Here is a 21852-nt window from a genome sequence, read left to right on the forward strand (position 1 = left end):
TTTATTATGTTCCTGCCCCTTGCCCTCCCACCCCCCAACTCTTAGTCCCTTGCTGGCTTTGTATGGGATTTTGGTGAATTTTGCAAGTCTGCCTCCTGCCTGAACATAAAATGATGGACTGGCCTTAAAAGCTCTATCAAACCTGGCCATTTATAAGTCCTTCCGCATTCTCTCCTCTTTCTAGAGGCTCTCAGGTAAACCAAAGAACAATGCTGAAGTCCCAGGGAAGCTGGCATGCCTGCTCCAGGCTGGGCGGGTACAGCTGGGAGCCGAGATTGCTCCATACCAAAGGTGGCCTTGGGCGTTGACCCCTGGAAGAAACTTCTTCCTCCCAGACAGCAAGAAGAGAGAACTGACAATGGTTCTTCCATGCTGACATGACTCTAAGTCAGTGGTTTTCGCACTTCAGTGTGCATCAAGATCACCTGTGTGAGGGCCTATTCTGACAGGTCACCAGTCCCTACTGCTAGAGTATCTGCTTTAGTAGGTCAAGGGCAGGGCGCGAGGGTGAGTGTTTACACAAGTTCCCAGGTGCTGCTGTTGCTACTACTGCTGGTCCCAGGACCACACTATGAGAATCACTGCTCTAAATGATAAGCTCTTTTCGTTGACCCTCACTATGTCCAAATATTGCCTCTGTGCCCCCAAATAAGATCGTACCTACAAGATGTAGCGCAGTCTGGCCCCTGGCTTGTCTATGATGATCAAGCTTTGGTTACATTGGTAGCTAGAATTTGGAAACTAGCTTGCAGAGGGTAAGCACACAGTAGGAAAGAAGAGAATTGATGAGCCATGGGGCCTAGCAGGGGGCAGGCCTCCATTCCTTAAATACTTATGCAGATACTTACTTACCATGAGAAGGTGTGAAATAGTCCTGCCTTGTAGAAACACATACCCTCAGGGGCAGGAGGAACACAAGCCCATCAACATTTTTCCACTCTGAGTTATTGTTGAGATGAATGAAGTAGCATAAAACCAGCGAAAGCAGCAGCTAATCAAAGTTGGAGGATTTGCTATTTTAGTGCTAAATTTTTACATTGTCCTTCACACCTCTGCAAAATGTCCTGAGTGGAGTTATTCCATTTTTGGTTTACTTGCTTTTTTCCTTTTAATTAATCATTTTCCTGCTGTTATTTGAGTTACTGAAGAGCAGAGAACAGACCAGTGGGCTAGTTGAGCTGCCAGGAAAGTACACTCATGAGAGGGACAGTGGGTGGGGCCGGGACTACATAGCCAGCTGTGTTTCTCTCAGGGTAGCTCTAGGACACAACTGCGTCATTATTATTATTATTACTATTATTATTATTATTATTAAATGAGAGGTGGGGTGGCAGAAAGACAGACTCCCACATGCATGTGCTCCCACCAGGATCCACCCGGCAAGCCCTCTACCAGGCGATGCTCTGCCCATCTGGGGTCACTGCTTCGTTGCTAGGCTACTGAGCTATTTTAGCACTTGAGGTGAGGCCATGAAGCCATCCTCAGTGCCTGAGCCAACTTGCTCGAACCATTCAAGTCATGGCTGCAGGAGGGAGGGAGAGAGAGAGAGAAGGGAGAGTGGGAGGGGTAGAGAAGCAGATGGTCACTTCTCCTGTGTGCCCTGACTGGAAATCGAACCCTGGACTTCCACATGCCGGACTGACACTCTACCACGGAGCCATCTGGCCAGGGCAACAACTGCACCTTGATCTCACCCCTGGGAGGAGAGAAAGTGGGTAGGCATCCCACGTGCGCTGATAAGGAAATAAAAACATGGGTGGGAACTGAGGAGCAGTCCCTGCTCCTCCAGAGGATGAGGAAAGAAGAGAGCAGCGTTATCAGCAGATGACTGAGAACGCTGACTCACAGACTAGGGTTGCAGCACAAGAGCCAGAGAATCCCTGCCTTGTAACTTCGGCCCTTGGTTTCGGAGGCCAGAAATATTAATATATCACTGAGGAGACTGGCCACAGGGTCATCTCGTGGGTTGAATGGGGCTGTGTCAGACGGGCCAGGCCATGCTTCTGCTCGCTGCCAAGGCTGGGGACAAGTGCAGCTACAATCCACAGGAGGTCCAGAGCTGAGGACAGTCTCAGCAGTTGGAAATCACCACAGTCAAGGGGAAGGGAAAGGCTCTTCACAGATGCTCCTAAAAAAGGAGGAGGATGTAGTTCTTTCAGATGGGAAACCAGCCAAGGCCTCTGGGCTGCTGAAAGGAGCTTTTCACTGGTTGTGTTTAGAGTCATCAGTTATTGTGTGGGGCTTGTGAAACTGAGCACATCCCCAAACGAAAACATGGTTTAAGAATCAGACTTGCCTTGGCCAGTCAGCTCAGCTGGTTAGAGCATCATCCTGACACTCCAGCGTTGCTGGTTCAATCCCCATCAGGGCGCATAAGAGAATCAACCCAGTGAATGCATAAATAAGTGGAACAAGAAACTGATCTCTCTCTCTCTCTCTCTCTCTCTCTCTCTTCTTCTCTCTTCCCCTCCTTTCCTTTTCCCCTTCCTCTCTCTCTCTAAAATCAATCAATTAAATAAAAAAATTAAAAGTTAAAAGTCAGACTTAAGACTGGAGAATTCACAAAATGTACTCACATAAGACCACTCATTGAAAGCTCTAATACTGAGCATTGTAAATGTCTACAATCTGCCTCAAGTGCCAAGATGTTGTTATACAATCTATTATGACAGCCTGACCAGGCAGTGGCACAACAGATAGAGTTTTAGCCTGGGACTGAGGACTCAGGCTTGAAACTCTGAGGTTGTGGCTTAAGCGTGGGCTCACTATCTTGAGCACGGGGTCTCTGACTTGAGTGTGGAATCATAGACATGACCCCATGGTCTCTAGCTTCAGCCCAAATGCTGCTGGATTGAAGCCCAAGGTGGCTGGCTTGAGCAAGGGGTCACTGGCTCAACTGAAGCCCCTCCCCCAACAAGGCACATATGACAAAGCAATCAATGAACAACTAAGGTGCCAAAACTATGAGTTGATGCTTCTCATCTCTCTCCCTTCCTGTCTGTCCCATGCTCTCTTGCACGTGCTAAAAAAAATGAGAAAATAAAAATAAATTCTATTAAGACATATCAGGAGGTATATTCAAGATGTTCTTGAAGGAAGAAACCTTTTTCCCATTTAGTCAAAACACATAAGCTCTCATGGTGTATTTCCTGTGGCTGCTATAAGAAAAGTACCACAAATTGGGTGGTTTAAACCAAGGGTTCCCAAAATACACCCGTGGGCCACATGCGGCCCTCTGAAGTCATTTGTCCGGCCCCCGCCGCACTTCTGGAAGGGGCACCTCTTTCATTGGTGGTCAGTGAGAGGAACATAGTTCCCATTGAAATACTGGTCAGTTTGTTGATTTAAATTTACTTGTTCTTTATTTTAAATATTGTATTTGTTCCCGTTTTGTTTTTTTACTTTAAAATAAGATATGTGCAGTGTGCATAGGGATTTGTTCATAGTTTCTTTTTTATAGTCCGGCCCTCCAACAGTCTGAGGAACAGTGAACTGTCCCCCTGTGTAAAAAGTTTGGGGACCCCTGGTTTAAACAATAGAAATGTATTTTGTCATAGTTCTGAAGGTTGGATGTCCAAAATCCAGGTGTCAGCTGGGCCATGTTGTCTCTAAAAGCTATAGGGAAGGGTGTGTTCCACCATGCCTTCCTCTTAGCTTCTGTGTGGCCATCAACCCTTGGCATTTCTTGGCCATGGAATACATCCCTGTGATCTCTGCCTCGATGGGCACCTGGCCGCCTTGTCCCTGTCTGTGTGTCTTTACCTTGTCTCTCCTCTGTGCCTGTCTGTCTTCACATGGCTGTCTTCCTATAAGGACACCAGTCATATTGGATTAAAGACCCACTCTACTCCAGTATGACCTCATTTTAACTCATTATGTCTGCAATGACCCCATTTCAAATAATGTCACATTCTGAGATTCTGAGAAGGAATTAAGTTTTGGGAGTATACATTATTCAACCCAATATACATGGTAATAGAAAATGTTCTCTTTGAAATATATAGGTCACTTATACATAACTTCAGTTAGAAAATATTCTTAGTGTATAAAGATAACTGTGGCTGCATCCTCAACTTAGGTGCTAGATTTGGTAACTGGTATCTTCCTCCAGCAAGACAAATGGACTTTCTGGTCATAGTTCTCATTGATTCTATATAATAATCCATTTAATAATAGAATTAGTATGTAGCAAATACCTCCATGTATAATATTAGGAGAATCAGAAATGCTCACAGTGATGTCATAGGCTCAAATTACCTCAAATTAATTCTAGAAATCATGTTCGTACTCTGTTGATACTGTATTATGGATCTGTAGATAAAGTTTCCAGGCAACATTTAGCTATGAATAATGTTTAAACTTTGCTTTATAGCTGGTTGTTTTATGCATGCTCATTTTAAAATTACAAGACTGGAAAAAATGAGTCCCCTAACCCTTCTATGGAGAGTCATTGGGTAATATCTAACAAAATTTAGCATATGCAAATATTTTACCAGCATTCTACTTCTAGAAATTTCTTTTTTGTTGTTGTTTTTTGGTTCTTATTTATTGATTTTTTTTTGGGGGGGGACAGAGAGCGAGAGGGAGGGAGGGCGGGAGGCAGTGGTGGAGAAGGAGTGGGAAGCATCAAATTGTAGCTGCTTCCCTTATGTGCCTTGACAAAGCGAGCTTGGGGCTTTGAACCGGCAACCTCAGCATTCCAGGTCATCACTCTATCCACTGCACCGCCACAGGTCAGGCACCTCTAGATATTGCTTATAGATGATCTCTTGATAGGAATGAGGAATGTGCAATCTAAATATCAACTGGGAGGAATGTGCATTTGGTACATAGCTTTGTAGCCTACCTTCACACTTATCTTGATCATAAAGCAAACTTCTTGCAAGGTTTAACATTTAAGAGTAAAAAACTTTTGTCTCTAATATTTAGGGTCTCTAATTTAATGGCCTCCAAAACAAACCCCTCCACTCAAAGGGCCAGGAGGTTGGTTGCTCTTGATTTAGTGACACTCTTGTGTCTTTAGCATTGTTATCTCCTGATAACAATAAACAGTGTTATGGGGCTGATGCTAATATACTTGGTAGGGTTGCCTTTTGGGTGTGTGCAGTCTGCTTGGTGGGAGGGTGTGATTCAGAAGGCTGATAGCTACTCCCCCCCCTTTTTTTATTAATTGACTTTAGAGAGAGAGAAATAAAGAGAGAGAGAGAGAGAGAGAGAAACACTGCTTTGTTGTTCCACTTATTTATGCATTCGTTGGTTGATTCTTGTGTGTGCCCTGACCACCCCCTTGGTGTATCAGAACATGCTCAAACCAGCTGAGCTACCCAGCCAGGGCTGCTTCCCTTTCTGTTCTGTTCTTTTCATTCCTCTTGGAGCCTGTTTTGAGGATGTCTGTTTTCTCTTTTACCTGAGAATATATTTATATATTCACCCTCATCAGCCATAGCATGTAAAGCAAGCCTAACTCGAAGTTCAAAATAAAGGATGTTCTTCAAGAATAAAAGAATGTCCAGGTGTAGATCATAACTTGGAGAGCTAGGACTGCCTTCCTACCACCCAGTAAATTCATTTCACCAGAGTAACTGTTCCCTGCCTACACCTGAGGCAGAGCTTAAGCCTGTCCCTGGATCCTTCTGTTTTGCTGACAGTTTATTACACAGGAACTCTGTAGCTCCCTCTGGCCTGGCTGCCGTTTCCCTGCAATTGAGGAATACACAGCCTCTGAGCATGTCCAAAGCCGGTTGATCTTGAAGCCCATAGAGATTGTGTCTTTTTGAAAGAGAACAGAAATGGTGGTCAGTGATGCACATCTGTAGTTATGGAAACAATGATAAAAGTCAGCTTACTTATAAAACCATCCGAAGCAGTTATTATGGGCCTCTTTCACCTATTATTTTAGACAGTCCAGTGTAGAAAGCTTTTTGAAAGATAAGAGAGTAACCTACGGCAATAGATGCTGCACTAGAAATGCTCTCTGACTATTATGGGTTGAATTGTGTACACCCTGGACACCCTTCAGCCCCCAAATTCATGTGCTGAAGTCCTAACCCCGAGTACCTCAGAATGGGACCCTGTTTGGAAATAAGGTCATCGTAGATATAATCAGTTCAGATGAGGTCGTACTGGAGAGGTGGGCCCCTACTCCAGTCTGTGTGATGTCCTTATAAAAAGGAAACATTAGGACACAGATGTGCACACAAGGAGAAGACCCCATGAAGGTGAGGGTAGAGGTCAGGGCGATGCTCCTACAAGTCAAAGAACGTCCAAGATCACCAGTGAGCCACCAGAAGTTAGGGAGGAGTCCTGGACTGGGTCCTCCCTCACAGCCCCCAGAAGGAACCAGCCCTGCCCACACCCTGATCTTGGATTGGCAGCCTCCAGAACTGTGTGTCAACAAATACCCATTGTTTTCGGCCACTGGATTTGTGGTGCATTGTTATGGCAGCCCCAGCAAACCTATGTGCTGACTAAGAGCTGCCTCCGTCAGTCCTGATTGGTGGATCCCCAACCTGAGGGATGACGTCTTTAGAGAAAGGCAAAGGTGTGGCTGACAGACATGCACAGCACTAGGCCAGGACGAGGCCTGGCTGATGGATGGCTAAGACACAGTGAGACAGTTTCTTATATGGCAAAGGAAGACTAGCCTAAAGTGCCTGCTCCTGTGGTGACTAGTGTTTGAGCAACACGGAAACAACAGGCTGACAACGGCAGTGCGTGCTGTGTGACACCCATGCTGAGGAGCCTGTGCCAGAATGTAGCCACGTGCTTTTCTGTTCTGTGTCTGTCTTCTCAGGGGGCTCACACAAAGCCCCGTTTCTCATCAGCGGGGCTCACGCCTTTGCCTGCATGGCCTGCGTGAGGACAAGCATGGCTGCAGGTGCTCCAGCACTGAGTCACTCCCTGCCGCAGCTCATGCCAAAGTCCCTTAATAAAACTCATACTGTCCCATTAGCTCTGAGTTCCCCATATTTCTCAAGTAGCTTCTTGTTATTGGGTGTAGCCAGTGGTGGGATTCAAATAATTTAACAACCAATTCTCCGCCCTAATGACTGTTTTAAGTATAAAAAACCGATAGACTGAAAAGTAGTTTATTATTTCATACATTTAATACTTAAATAAGAACAATAAATGAGGTACACAAAACTAGATTAGGTTATAAGAAAGTTTTAAAATATTAATGAAAAAGTATTAAATAACACCTGACAAAAAACGTTACAAGTTGTCACCCACTGGTTGTTTGGCACTTTTCCTCTTTACATTATATGTTTGTTTACTGAAGTAACAAACACAAGGGAGTTAAAATGTAATATTTCATCAAAGTATAGTGAGTTTTATGAAATTAATAAATAAATATTACAAGCTTAGTTCCATCAAATTTTTTTCTCCTATGGACAGAATGAACATTACTACGGCCGCTTAGAATACAAGGTTGCACAGACGAATGTTAAAAAAGAGTAAGGGAAAAAAAAAAAAGAGTAAGGAATGTTAATCTTTAAGGATTAACACATTGGGCGGCTGCCCAGGCACCCACCTTAGAGAGGACCCTGATTACAAGTGCCATTTTAACAACCGGTTCACTGAACTCAAAAAATTAGGCATTGGTTCTGCCGAACCAGTGCAAACCGGCTGAATCCCATCACTGGGTGTAGCTGACAGTCTCAAAGGACTGATCAGTCATTTGCTTTCAGCAGTGGTGCAGACAAGACAACCAGGGGCTTGATGCCAGTGGATCCTGAAGGCCATACAGCAGTGTATTCTCCGTTTATGTGGCTGCTGGTTGATGTATCAAGGGAGAAATAGATTCTCTCTTTGTGGGGAAGAAGGTGGTGTGGAAAGGGGCCATTTCTATTAAAACAATTGATGGATGGATGGGCAGGGTACTCTGCTGGAAGGCTGCCTCCAGAGGGCGCTGGGGGACAGCCTGCAGCGCATGCTCCATCGCCAAGCAGTGCATCCCCCCCGGGAGACCTTTCCTTATTGGAGCCCGGCCACTGTCCACTGATCGAGCCACACCTCCTCAGGCATCTGGCCGGAAAGATCACAATATTCTAATGCATAAAAAAAGTGCATATAGCCTGACCTGTGGTGGCGCAGTGGATAAAGCGTTGACCTGAAAATGCTGAGGTCACCGGTTCGAAATCCTGGGCTTGCCTGGTCAAGGCACATATGGGAGTTGATGCTTCCAGCTCTTCCCCCCCTTCTGTCTCTCCTCTGTCTCTCCCTTTCCTCTCTAAAATGAATAAAAAATAAAAAATAAAAAAATTTAAAAAAGTGCGTATAGACTAGCAGGGACCCTGAGAGTGGGAAATGTGGCAAAACGTTTAAGTGAAGGGGGAAAAAACTCATCAAGTCAGGCAAGAAACAGCCTCAGGAGCCCCGCTCTCGGAACAAGGGACTGGGTTATAGGCACCGAACTTGTTCTAAAGTTCATTTGACTGCTGTTATGGAGTCACTCATTTAAGGAAAGAAAAGCACTTTTCACTTCTTGATCAAAGTTGATCAATTTTGGGGGGAAAAAAAAAATCAAACCCAGGGTGCAACACAAGGCACTCAAGCCCCTTCCCCTGCCGTCCCCAATCGCCTCCCCCCGGGCCAACCACAGTCACACCTCGTGCCTATCCTGGTAGGCTCTTTTTGAAGGGGTACACACGATTTCCTCAAAAAAAGAAAAAAATGACATGTGAAGCTCTGATGATCATTTTTCAAAAACCAGAACGACTTGCTCTGTCAGGGGCAGTTGGAAAGAGGCTCAGGAGACTAAGGGGAGGAGAGAGCATTTGGGAAACTGAGGGGGGAGGGGAGGTTCTAGCTGCCCTGACAGCACAGGGAGCTATGAAGAGACAAGGAGCCTGGCGTGCAGACAGCGGTACCGCAGTCCGCGGATGGCGGGGGAGCTGGAAGTCAGACCCCGAGGGTTTGACTGCTCTGCAGATTGCCGGTCTGACCTTACAGGCAGCAGGGTCAGCTAGGTTTGGGAGCAGTCCTGAAGTGCACCCTCTAGGGAAGCTCAGCCTGGTGGGGAGTGCAGGGGACCGGGAAGTAAGACAAGGACGGAGCCTCACAAAGCAGGAAGGAATGGCAGAGGCCAGAATCACGTCAGGGGAGCCAATCTCAGGGACGGGAGTCGCCATGTGGCAGGCACACCTTCTCGCCAGGCCCTTTTCTTTCTGCTTCGTAGTGTCGATCAAGAGCAGTGAGTCCTCCCAGCATCACCTGGTGGGCTTGACCACCAGCAGGGAGCCAGGTCCCATCCTCACGGTTTCTAATGTGGTCAGTCTGGGGGTCGCTGAGAGTTTGCGTTTCTGGTGAGTTCCCCGGTGCTGCTGTTGCTGGTCCAGAGACCCCACTTTGAGAGCCACTGCCCTGTGGAACTGAAAGTGAGCCTTAAACCCCTACAGCTACCCACATGTTACACACTATAGTGCTGCTATTGGAAAAGCAGCTTGATTGAAGAGCAGTGCTTGCCACTGTGGCTTGTATCTGAGAAGACTGACGTTTCTCTGTCCTAATCTCCGAGCCCGAAGTTCCCAGGGTGACATCATAAGGACCTCCTGCTTTTGGTCAATGTGAGCAACCCTGGAGGGGACTGCATCTTTCTTTGAGAGCCTTCTCAGCCCTGCCAAGTCTCTCCATGGAAAGTTCTTGTCCATGTTTCCATTTAAGTCAATTCATCCCAAACACCCATTTATACTACCGAGCTTTTTTCATGGGATGCCATTAATAACAAACCTCATTTTATTAATGTAGACTCCGTCTGATTAATCAGCTTGCAAAGAAGGTGTTAGGCTCTCTAAATTAAAAAAAAAAATGGACGTCCAGTGGTTAAGTGCTTTGAACAAAGCCATGTGGCTAGGAAGACTGTCTCCAACCTGCAGTTCAGCCTCCCCATTTCCAATGCCCATGTCTTTCCCCCATAGTTCTCACCTTAACTCAGAAACCACTTAGGCTAAGGGTGAGGCTAAGTGTATTCTAGCAGAGGCCACTACATTGCCTGGGGTCTCATGTGACCTACTTTGTGAGGCATGTGTATAGCCTAAAAAACAACGATGAACTTATATCACTTGAATCCTGGTTTATGAAACCATTTTCAGACTACTCCTGCTTTGCAGCAACCCCAGAAGGCAGCATCCCCACATTAGAGATGGATAGAAGAGTTTGTAACCTGCAGACGGTAACAGAGAACATACAAATTCTGCCAAATCATATCGAAAAGATAGGTGCCAGGTTGAAAATGTAGCTTAGGAGAAAAAATTTTTCATTAAAAGGGCATTCTGCTGACAAAACTGCTAGGAAGTTTGAGTCTTGGTTTTATGGAAATAGTGATAGAAACCTATGTTTACAAAGCTTGAGGCAAACCTATGTGTTGTTTTCTATTGTTGCTGTAACAAATGAGCACAAACTTAGTGGATTAAAATGACAAAAATGTATTATCTCACAGTTCTGGAGGCTAGAAACCAAGGTGGTGTCGCTGAGCTAAGATCAAGGCGTCAGCAGGGGTGTCTTCCTTCTGGAGGCTCCAGGAGAGAATCCATTTCCTTGTCTCTTTAACTCCTAGAGGCCACCATATTCCTTGTCTCATGGTGGCCTTCCAGTGATTGTCATCACCCCAGCCTCTGCTTTCTTCCTCCTATCTCCTCCTTTGACTCTTCTAAGGACCTTTGGCATTGCCTGGGGGCCACCCAAATAATCCATGATGAACCCCCATCTCAAGGTTTAACTGAACCACAGCTCCAAAGTCCCTTTGCCATGAAGGCGACATGGCCACAGGTTCCAGGGATTAGACCATGGACATCTTTGGGACACCACTGTTCTGCCTACTGCACCATCCAACTTCAGGAATATCATCTCTACCACATCATGCTACACTTAACGTATTTCCTCAGTTCCATTCTTGGTAATGATAGGAACACTTTTCTCTCTCTTAGACTTCAGCAAAATGCCTAATTCCTTCTCTTTCCAAGTTCAAGTCCTAGAAACACACTCTTTACACCCCTTGTGGTGCTGAGGGAGTTCTTCATTTCTAAGTAACAAACCGTTAAAGTTAAGGTTCCCATCCAAAAGTAGTTCAAATATGGAATGTGCTTTGTTAGATAGTAAGAAATATTCACCTTAATAGAGTGGTGTCATTAAGTAATAGAAAGTAATAGACTGTCTTTCTCATTTTTTTGTTGTTGTTCCACCCAAGTCAGTAATCATAGAAATTTATCATATACATTTACTTTATTAAATCCCTTAGCCAAAGGAAAGATAAAAGCACTGGTGGGCTTACAATAACAATAGGACCAGCATTGATTCAGTGATTACTATGTGCCCGGTACTGACTAAACTAGCTCCATGGCAAGTCTGAGTCTAAACTGTTTTACTCAGATCCGTAGTTAAATCCAAGTAACCTATGAATGATGCTAGAAACATCGGACCATTCCAGTATGCTCATTAGATTCACTATCAGGATACCAAGAACAGATGTAATTGTAACAAATTACTCCTGTGACAGTTGAAATCCTAGTTCAGACTTAAGGCTCAACATAAGCACCGCCTCTGCTGAGAGAAATTCTGTTGGCACAGGGGACCCCTAACAACAGAGAACTCTAAGATGTAACATATAACAGACACTGATAAGTGCTGAGCAATGTGTTGGTATAGGAAGTAGCACCAGGAGACATTAGGACTTGAGACAAGGCTATGGATCAACCCCTGACGACGTTTAGGGGAGACAGAAGAGCGGGGACTGAGCAGCATGGATAAAGGGCGTTAAGTTTAGAAGATAGTCAGTGGCACTTGGTTTGTACCAGCTTGTTTGGATTCTCACCCTTTGTCTTTTTGCACTTCTAACAATAGGCCCTGCCCTGGTAGGTGTTGGGAAAATGTGGAGATGGGTAACACATGATTCTTCTACTGAAGTGGAGACCCAAATATAAGCTGTTACTGCATTGTGGTAACACAAGAGGTCAGAGAAGGCTTTATGAAGGGAAGGACAGCATAAGAGGAGCATCCCTGGCAGAGGATGTGCTATCTTATGCCTTGAGGACTTTGGGTGGGTGCACAAGGTGTTCAGTGAACAAATGGTTGGGTATCATGGGAGCCCTCTGTGAATGGGGTAGGGGCTGGGAGGAAGGTGGGTCCAGGAAACAGGAATGGTGGTTTTAGGTAACCTTAAGCATTTTATATTTCCATGGTTTAATCCTTACCACATCTGCTGACCTTGTATGGTAAAGAAGTGCTAAAAGTTTACATATTATCCTATGGGCAGTAGGCAGCCTTTGAAGTGTTTTAAGGAGGAAATGGTTAAGGCACAATTCTCTGGGCCTCTGGTTCTGTGTTCTGGCCCCACATGAGAATGGCCTAGAGCTAATTAAAAGGAAATGCAGGCCCTGGCCCATTGGCTCAGTGCTACACCATCAGCCCAGCATGTGGATTTCTCAGGTTTGACTCTCAGTCAGGGCACAAAGGAGAAGTACCTATCTGCTTCTCCACCACCCCCTCTTGCTTCTCTCTCTCTCTTCCCCTCCTGCAGCCATGGCTCTGTTGGAGCAAGTTGGCCCCGGGTGCTGAGAATGGCCCCAGGTGCTGAGGTGGAACCATGGCCTCAACCTCAGGTGCTAAGAAGAGCTCAGTTGCCAAGCAATAGGGCAGTGCCCCAGATGGGCGAGCATCGCGCCCCTTAGTGGGCTTGCTGGATGGATCCTGGTTGGGGCACATGTGGGACTCTGTCTCTCTGTCTCCTGTCCTCTCACTGAATAAAAATAAAAAAGAAAAGAAAAGAAAAGGAAAATAAATGCAGCTGCCAGGCTCCACTCTGGACAGGAGGCCTGGCCTCGCCTCGGGTGGGATCCTGGAGAGGGCTGAGTATCCAGACCACACCTGTGACTGCTGGGAAAAGTCAGAGGGTCTGAGTTTAGACTCAGCCAAAAAAAAAAAAAAAAAGGTATTTTAAGTACTTGACTTTAATAGTGGCAATTTTGTTTTTCTTTCAGGGACATCCAAATCAAAGGTGAGTATCCTTTTTTCTTTTCCATGTAGCTTCATCTTACAGTGTTCTGCTCCTAAATGTTCACAGCTATGTCCCATTCACATAACAAATGGGTGTCATGCATCTAGCATGAATGAGAAGACAATCCTAAATTTCTATGTGATTTTCCTTCTCTGTAGAAAATGCTTTGCATAGCCCTTCTCAGACTACCAGTGCAACCAGAGGCTTCTCTGCATTGCTGTCTCTTTGTAGAGTGTAAGGGAATACAAAATTTTTAAATTCCTGATTCCACCTCTGCATAGTCACTGACAAGTTACTATTTAGTCACAGGCTACTTTTCATGCCATTAGCCCTCATTTGTGAGTAGGGGCCTGAGGAACATATTTTATCCCTAGACTGTTTTATTTGTTTGTCTCTCAGAGTCTTTTTGGTTATCCCCTGAGCATCTTCTTCATCGTGATCAATGAGTTCTGCGAAAGATTTTCCTACTATGGCATGAAAGGTAACTATTTTCGACACTCCGCACCTTGCATGAAGGGTGGAAGTGATCTCAGCCAGGTCTAACTGTGTGTCTCCTCCTCCTCCCCTGCCCGCTGTGGGAAGCGCTCCTGATTCTCTACTTCACAAGGTTCTTTGGCTGGGATGGTAACCTGGCCACCGCCATCTACCACACATTCGTTGCCCTCTGCTACCTGACACCAATTCTCGGCGCTCTCATTGCTGACTCCTGGCTGGGAAAGTTCAAGTGAGTAGTGACAACCCTCCTGTTTACAGGCAAGCCAAAAAGTAATCATTAGCTTTGTGATTTGAGATGGTGGACTCTGGGAGCAAAGAATCAGGACCATAAAATTCTTAGGAGAACATGCCAGTGGTAGTCAACCTGGTCCCTACCGCCCACTAGTGGGCGTTCCAGCTTTCATGGTGGGCAGTAGCAGAGCAACCAAAGTATAAATAAAAAGATAGATTTAACTATAGTAAGTTGTTTTATAAAGATTTATTCTGCCAAACTTAGCGAAAATCTGACATAAAGTAGTTGGTAAGTAATCATTATTATATACTTTAACTTGCTGTAACTCTGCTTTATAAATTTTATAAAGTAAAGTTACTTCCCTACTTTATAAATCACCATTACTGTGGAACCTGTGGGTGGTTAGAAAATTTTACTACTAATTGAGATACAAAAGTGGGTGGTAGGTATAAAAAGGTTGACTACCCGGGAACTAAGGGATCCAGCCTGTAGTTTCCTCCCCACCTCATCTCAGACACCCTTTTCACCCCACTCTAGTGGAATGGGCATTTTTGCTGCTCCTTGTACAGGCCAGCTTCATTTCTATATCAGGACCTCCGCAATGAATCTTTTTCCTGCCTGGAATGCTTTCTCCAGAGCTTCCAAGCTCATTCCCACAGGTATCTGCTCAAATGTCATCTTCTCAGAGAGACTCTACTACCATGTGGTAAATTATTTCTAGAAGTCATAGGTAGGAAAAAATTGCCTTGCCTCAAATTGCTAACCTTAGGTATGTTAGATTATAACAACAGAACTGGGTTTGGTTTCTTTTCCCGGTGTTTCAAAGCAAGAAACCCCTGGCTAAATTTTGTGACCCACTGCATCATGTATCCTTAGCTTGTGCTCTTTATTACTTTGTATTATTTAACTCTTAGTCTTTCACTTCACACAAACACAGGGTGCCTGGTAAGTCAGTTAAACATATAAACAAGCAATTGGTATCTTGCACACAGCAACTCCAAAAAATATTGTTTGAATGAATAAGCAAATGAATCAATAATAAACAGTGGCAGGACATCTGGAAATATTCAGGGACAGGGTAAACTGAATTCATACACTTGCACATCACCTGGTACCTAAGGGTGACAAGGATAATTGTATAGGCTCTTCTAGGCTAAAGGCATGATAATGAGCTTAAGAAGGAAAATTCACTATCTCAAAATAATTCAGTATAATACAAAAATAACCAATGGTCCACTCCTGGCCAGATGTTACCAGGCACAAAGTAAGTCTCTCTTATTGTCTGGAGATATTAGGACTGATTTCAAGAATTCAAACATAGAATGGGTCTTGCCCCCGGCCTTGGCTCCTCCAGCCGAAACTGCTCCGTGCTGGTGCTGTGGGTTGGGCAGTACTGCTCCAGCAGGCTGCCTTTCTAAGAGTTACCAGTTTTACTCACGTTAGAGAAACAGGTGTATTCATGACCAGGCTCTTGAACATTTGAAGCAGGGGGTCTTTTCTGTGGTGGAGTAGGAAGTGATTGTACCATTAACTTGGATTTTCTTCAACCCCTTTAAACACAGGACAATTGTGTCACTCTCGATCGTCTATACGATTGGACAGGCAGTCACTGCAGTGAGCTCAATTAACGACCTCTCGGACTTCAACCACGACGGAACGCCTGACAGCCTTTCCACACACGTGTAAGTCTATGTTAACCGCTGCCCTACCCCCCCCCCCCGTTATTATTTAGTGCTCTGAGTTTTCGTCTTTTTTCTTGAACTTCACCTTAAGTGTAAGAAGGCTTTTTCTCCCTCATCAGCAGTATAGAGAAAGCCGTTTACTGATTAAGAGTTAGGTCTTCAGTATGTCACCATCCTAACTGTTGTCTGGAGTAATGGCTAACTTGAAGGCTTGCAGTCTGAGGGGCATCTCACATGGTGTGTGGTCAGTGCACAGGGTACGTGGGTTCGTCTTGATCTTCCCTAGGGGGACATCACTCCTACCGACCTTGATCCGTGACTTGCTCCAGGGCTCCTCAAGACTCTGCCTGTGGTTTTCTGTCCTGTCCTGTACTTGTGCTGAGTTTCCAGGAACTCCGTTTCGAGCCCTCTGTTCTGAGTCCTTGATGGAAAGTCCTATCAACACATGCTCCTCTGTGAGATTAATTTCCCCTTATTATAGTCTGGTCTAGTGGAGAAGTGACAAAGATTTATTTTGTTTACTGTTCTTGTACTTCAGTTCCTTGTAAACCATCTTATTGGTTGGGGAAATACAATGACATTCAAATTCCTATCTGCAGTTCCTGAGTTTCAGGTTCTTTTGTCAGATTGCTGTCCAGACAAGGTCCCTTGATGCCCACAGAGCACTGCATTGATTGAGGGAAGTGGTTATTAGCTCTGTCTGGCAGCTCAGACTTCCGGGATCTGATTCCCAGCCCTCCCACAAAGTAGCTGTCAGCCTGGGGCGATTTATCTTCTCCATGCCTTGGTTTTCTAATCTGCAGTATCAATTAAGAACCCAGACTTTGGAGCCAGATTAGATGGGTTCAAATTCTGGCTATGCCCCTTACTAGTTGTGTGATCTTTTTTTTTTTTTTTTTTTTTTTTTTACAGAGGCAGAGATAGACAGGGACAGACAGACAGGAACGGAGAGAGATGAGAAGCATCAATCATCAGTTTCTCGTTGCGCGTTGCAACTTCTTAGTTGTTCATTGATTGCTTTCTCACATGTGCCTTGACCGTGGGCCTTCAGCAGACTGAGTAACCCCCTGCTGGAGCCAGCAACCTTGGGTCTAAGCTGGTGAGCTCTTTGCTCAAGCCAGATGAGCCCGCGCTCAAGCTGGCGACCTCGGGGTCTCGAACCTGTGTCCTTCCGCATCCCAATCCGACACTCTATCCACTGCGCCACCACCTGGTCAGGCAGTTGTGTGATCTTAAGCAAGTGTCTTAACCACCATGCCTAGATCTCCTCATTTGTGATAGCACCTACCTCGTGTAGGGTTGTTGTATGTATGTTAGTCCAGATAGAACAACGGGAACATTGCCTGACAAGTGATAAGTGCTGAAGAAAGCTTAGCTACTTGTTTTATATCTGGAGTTAGTATTAGAGCATACCTGCAATTCTCACAAGAGTGCATGGTGTATTATATTCAACTGGCCATGTTTTTGTTGTCTTTTAAAATGCTTAGAATGACACAGCACTGAAGTTGTATTAAGTAGCAAATGATGAAAGAGGTGCTTCAATCAGCTAATCCAGGAAGATGAGCATGATTTTTAAAAAGAATTTTTTCTATGTGCAGTGTCTTCCTTGACTTTATCTGTTTCAAAAAATATCTTTTAGCATTTTAAAGCAACCTTAGTAACCAAGGAAATATAGAAAAAACACTCATAAAACCTAAAATTGTAGTACATACTGTAATTCAACAAAACAACAAAATGAGGGTTGGTAAATCCTGAGTGATTTTTTTTTTTTCAATTCAGAAAGTGAAACAAATATAACTTGGAAAATGCAGAAGTGAGCCTGACCAAGTGGTGGTGCAGTGGATAGACTGTTGACCTGGGATGCGAGGACCCAGGTTCGAAACCCTGAGGTCATCGACTTGAGCACGGGCTCACCAGCTTGAGCACAGGCTCACTGGCTTAAGTGCAGGGTCACTGGCTTGAGCATGGGATCACAGACATGACCCCATGGTCATTGGCTTGAGCCCAAAGGTCACTGGCTTGAAGCCCGAGGCCACTGGCTTGAACAAGGGGTCACTGGCTCGGCTGGAATGTCCTGGTCAAGGCAAATATGAGAAGCAATCAATGAACAACTAAGGTGCCACAACTAGGAGTTGATGCTTCTCATCTCTCTCCCTTCCTGTCTCTCTTCTCTTCTCTTCTCTTCTCTTCTCTTCTCTTCTCTTCTCTTCTCTTCTCTTCTCTTCTCTCTCTCTCGTGCACGCTAAAAGAAAAGAAAATGCAAAAGTGAATAAAAATAAAAACCCTTAATCCCTTCTAGTTATTATAAATAATCTTTTTTAATATTGAAAAGGATTATAGTAATAAGTATTTTGCTCTACTTCTTTCCAGTCTTCTGTAAACAAGTTAAAATCATGCTAAACAACCTGATATTCTGCTTTACAATTAAATCATGTTTTCTGATGTCTTTTAATGACTGTTATGAGTCTATTAAGATTATAACAGACAAACATTTCACTTACCTATTCTTTTTTGTGACAGAAACAAAGAGAAAGACAGAGAGAGGGACAGCTAGGGACAGACAGACAGGAAAGAGATGAGGAGCATCAGTTCTTTGTTGCAGCTCCTTAGTCTCCTTAGTTGTTCAATGATTGCTCTTTCATATGTGCCTTGACTGGGGGGCTACAGCACAGTGAGTGACCTCTTGCTCAAACCAGCGACCTTGGGCTCAAGCCAGCAACCTTGGGCTCATGTCTATGATCCCACACTCAGGCCAGAAACCCCGCACTCAAGCCGGATGAGCCCGTGCTGAAGCCAGCGACTTTGGAGTTTCGAACCTGGGTCCTCCTCATCCCAGTCCGCCCCTCTATCCACTGCAGCACCACCTGGTCAGGCTCACTTACCTGTTCTTTTACTGAAAACAATGTCTGAAAAAAAAAAACAAACCACTATACAAGAATTCTTGTTTGGTATTCAAGGTATTGTTTTAAATTTTCTAGCTAGTGGCCCTGGCCGGTGGGCTCAGCGGTAGAGCGTCGGCCTAGCGTGCGGAGGACCCGGGTTCGATTCCCGGCCAGGGCACACAGGAGAAGCGCCCATTTGCTTCTCCACCCCTCCGCCGCGCTTTCCTCCCTGTCTCTCTCTTCCCCTCCCGCAGCCAAGGCTCCATTGGAGCAAAGATGGCCCGGGCGCTGGGCATGGCTCTGTGGCCTCTGCCTCAGGTGCTAGAGTGGCTCTGGTCGCAACATGGCGACGCCCAGGATGGGCAGAGCATCGCCCCCTGGTGGGCAGAGCGTAGCCCCTGGTGGGCGTGCCGGGTGGATCCCGGTTGGGCGCATGCGGGAGTCTGTCTGACTGTCTCTCCCTGTTTCCAGCTTCAGAAAAATGAAAAAAAAAAAAATAAATAAATAAATAAATTTTCTAGCTAGCAAATTATTAGATAGTGGTATAAACTTGAAGGCCTGTAAGATCAAGTTCCTTTCACCTTTCAAGACTACAGTCCTGTGCATTATCTTCTCATATAGCTTGTGTCCCTTCTCCGTGTTTACCACTGCACCTGGGCCTCTGAGGGAATGAGGACACTGGAGGCTCCTACTTTTAAAAATCTCACATTTCAGCAATGACACCCCCTTCTTTCTCCAGGGTGCTGTCCATGATCGGCCTGGCCCTGATAGCTCTCGGTACTGGAGGAATCAAGCCCTGTGTGTCTGCGTTTGGCGGAGATCAGTTTGAAGAGGGCCAGGTAAGAGCATGTGCCTTCAGAGAAACCAGATAAATGAACTATAAACCTCCAGGAATCAGATCCCGCTGACATGGAATCCGTTCTCCGCTGGAATCTTCTCAAGTAGACTTGAAAGTCAGATGCTGATCAAATCTAAGTTAGAAGTGAAGTCAGACCATCAGCTGTATTTGATAAGTTGATATATAGCCAAAGTCATTATACTTTAACTTTATCCTTTCTATTATAGGAAAAACAAAGAAACCGATTTTTTTCCATCTTTTATTTGGCCATTAATGCTGGAAGTTTGCTTTCTACGATTATCACTCCCATTCTCAGAGGTAAAAAATATCTGAAGGGGACTTCTGTTGTTTTTGTTTTTATTGTGTGTGTGTGTGGGGGGGGGGAGTCAGGTGAAAAGTTTAAGTCCTGGCTTTGTTTTGTGGTACCTCAGCTACCAGACATTCTGGAGAACATTGAAATCCAGAATAGGAGCTTCTTTTTTTTCAAGTTTTATCTCCCTTTCAATGTTATTTGTCTCCCTTCTCCTAATGACCACTGAAGAATCTATAGCATCCTTAGCATAGCAGTCAATTTTTCTAAATGATCACTGCTACAAAGTCCTTACTCATGGTAAGAGATGAGACAGGAGAGGCTGTGAAAGGCACACGTTTGCCTTCAAGCTTTGCTTGCCAGTGACGTTCAGTGAATTAGGAAGGATTTGGTGGGTGTGGCGTCATTCTGTGCTTTCCTGTAATCTCAGATATTGTAAAAGGAACTGCCTAAGAAAGAGGATGAGACGGCAACTGCCAACAACACTCAGAATTTTGCGCTTGCTAATGATCCATTGAGAGTTTGTGAACTTCCCATGTGGAAGGGAATATTTGGGGACAACTAAGGCCAAAACAAGATTATGATGAGCACACTGAATCAGATTAAAGTATGGAATAAAATGTTTTGTGAGGATTTCTGTATTTCAGCATAGACTAGTACAGGTAGTTTGGAGATGATACTTAAACCACATTTCAACTTGTTTTATGTAAAAATTTAGTAGCTTTTATTTATTTTTTTAGTAGCTTTTATTCTTACATTATGCTCTCTCACCTCTCCCACCTCCCCACCTACTAGAATATATACTATGCACATTTGAATTAGAGAATGTGTTAAAAGATAAACTTTTAAAGGTAAAATCATGACACTCACACAAGTATGAAATGAGCATGTGACAAAGATTTTATATAATTTATGAATTAACGAGGGAACTAGAAAGCTACTAGTCAGTTCAGGTAGTGATTCGACTAACAAGGATTTATTTATAATCTTCACAGGGAGGGAATTGGTTTTTCATTGCTATGAACAGGAACTATTTGCACTGCTATGAGTAGGAAACACTGCATGACTGTCCGGTTTCTACTAGTTGCCTTCTTTCTCTAGAAAATAGTGGAATAGCTAGTAGAGAGGAAGGTAAAGCCCCTGTAGGATAAGATTCCTGGAGGCTCCAACATTCCATTGAAAGGATTTCCAGAATTTTCTGTTGCCCCTACTAACGCCTTCATTTCTTTTCACACCAGTCCTAGGATTTCAGAGTTAAAATAGATCCTTAGTCAGGGATTAGCAAACTATCACCCATGGGCCAAATCCAGAAATGTACAAAGACTATCCATTTGTGTATTGTCTTTCACCCTGCAAAAGGAGGGTTGAATAGTTAGGACGAAGACTGAATGGTCCTCAAAGCCTAAAATATTACTCTCTGGCCCTTCACAGATGACCTCTGCTCAAGTCATCTCATTGTTTTCAAATTGGCATGAATTCAAGAATATACAATCTTGATTTTCCAAGCTACTTCTTTTTATTTTCTGAGTATTCAGATCTTTTTTTTTTTTTATGACAGAGACAGAGAGAGGGACAGATAGGGACAGACAGACAAAAAGGGAGAGAGATGAGAAGCATCATTTCTTCGTTGCAGCTCCTTTGTTGTTCATTGATTGCTTTCTCTTATGTGCCTTGACCGAAGGGCTACAGCAGAAGGAGTGACCCCTTGTTCAAGCCAGCGACCTTGGGCTCAAGCCAGCCACCTTGAGTTTCAAGCCAGTGACCTTGTGCTCAGGCCAGCGACCATGGGGTCATGTCTATGATCCCACGCTCAAGCCAGCAACCCCGTGCTCAAGCTGGCGACCTTGGTTTTTGAACCTGGGTCCTCCGCATCCCAGGCCAACACTTTAGCCACTGTGCCACAGCCTGGTCAGGCTCAGATCATTTTTATCTCCCCCACTAAGAAAACCCACTGAACATGATTTTGGCTTGGCTAGTATCAGACATCTACTTAAGTGCTGAGATGAGACCTCTCTCAATCTCCTGCTCTTTCTACTACAAAGTTGCTTTGCTTAGCAGGCAAGGATATCAGTAAGGCAAATGGATAAGTCTAAAACATTAAGTGAAAGGAATACGTAATAAGCAGTGTGGGATTTTTTTAAAAAATGGGAACTATATGAGCATTACCAATACCATAATGAATTTTAATCTTGTAATCTCTCCCCAGTTCAGGAATGTGGAATTCATAGTAAGCAAGCTTGTTACCCACTGGCGTTCGGGGTTCCGGCTGCCCTCATGGCTGTGGCTCTGAGTAAGTAGAAATCGGTTGAACTAATACAATCCTGTGATCAGCTCTGGCCTTCACACTAATTATTGTGACCAGTTTTTCAAAGTTCATGTAACAAAAATAAACAAAATGTAATAATAATGTAATATGAAGAGT

At 44.5% G+C, this 21852-nt stretch overlaps 1 protein-coding gene across 1 annotated transcript in view; it reads left to right on the top strand.

The window, feature by feature from the left end:
* Nucleotides 1–21852, top strand: part of SLC15A1 (solute carrier family 15 member 1) — a 55231-nt gene that overhangs the window by 4051 nt on the left and 29328 nt on the right. Inside the window, exons 2-8 of the mRNA XM_066380652.1 lie at nt 12975–12991; nt 13391–13472; nt 13574–13715; nt 15281–15400; nt 19022–19121; nt 19348–19438; nt 21637–21720. Coding sequence (XP_066236749.1) covers nt 12975–12991; nt 13391–13472; nt 13574–13715; nt 15281–15400; nt 19022–19121; nt 19348–19438; nt 21637–21720 — 636 coding nt within the window. The remainder of the gene's footprint in view (nt 1–12974; nt 12992–13390; nt 13473–13573; nt 13716–15280; nt 15401–19021; nt 19122–19347; nt 19439–21636; nt 21721–21852) is intronic.

The sequence above is a fragment of the Saccopteryx leptura genome, chromosome 4 (genome assembly GCF_036850995.1).
Source record: "Saccopteryx leptura isolate mSacLep1 chromosome 4, mSacLep1_pri_phased_curated, whole genome shotgun sequence".
NCBI lineage: Eukaryota > Metazoa > Chordata > Mammalia > Chiroptera > Emballonuridae > Saccopteryx > Saccopteryx leptura.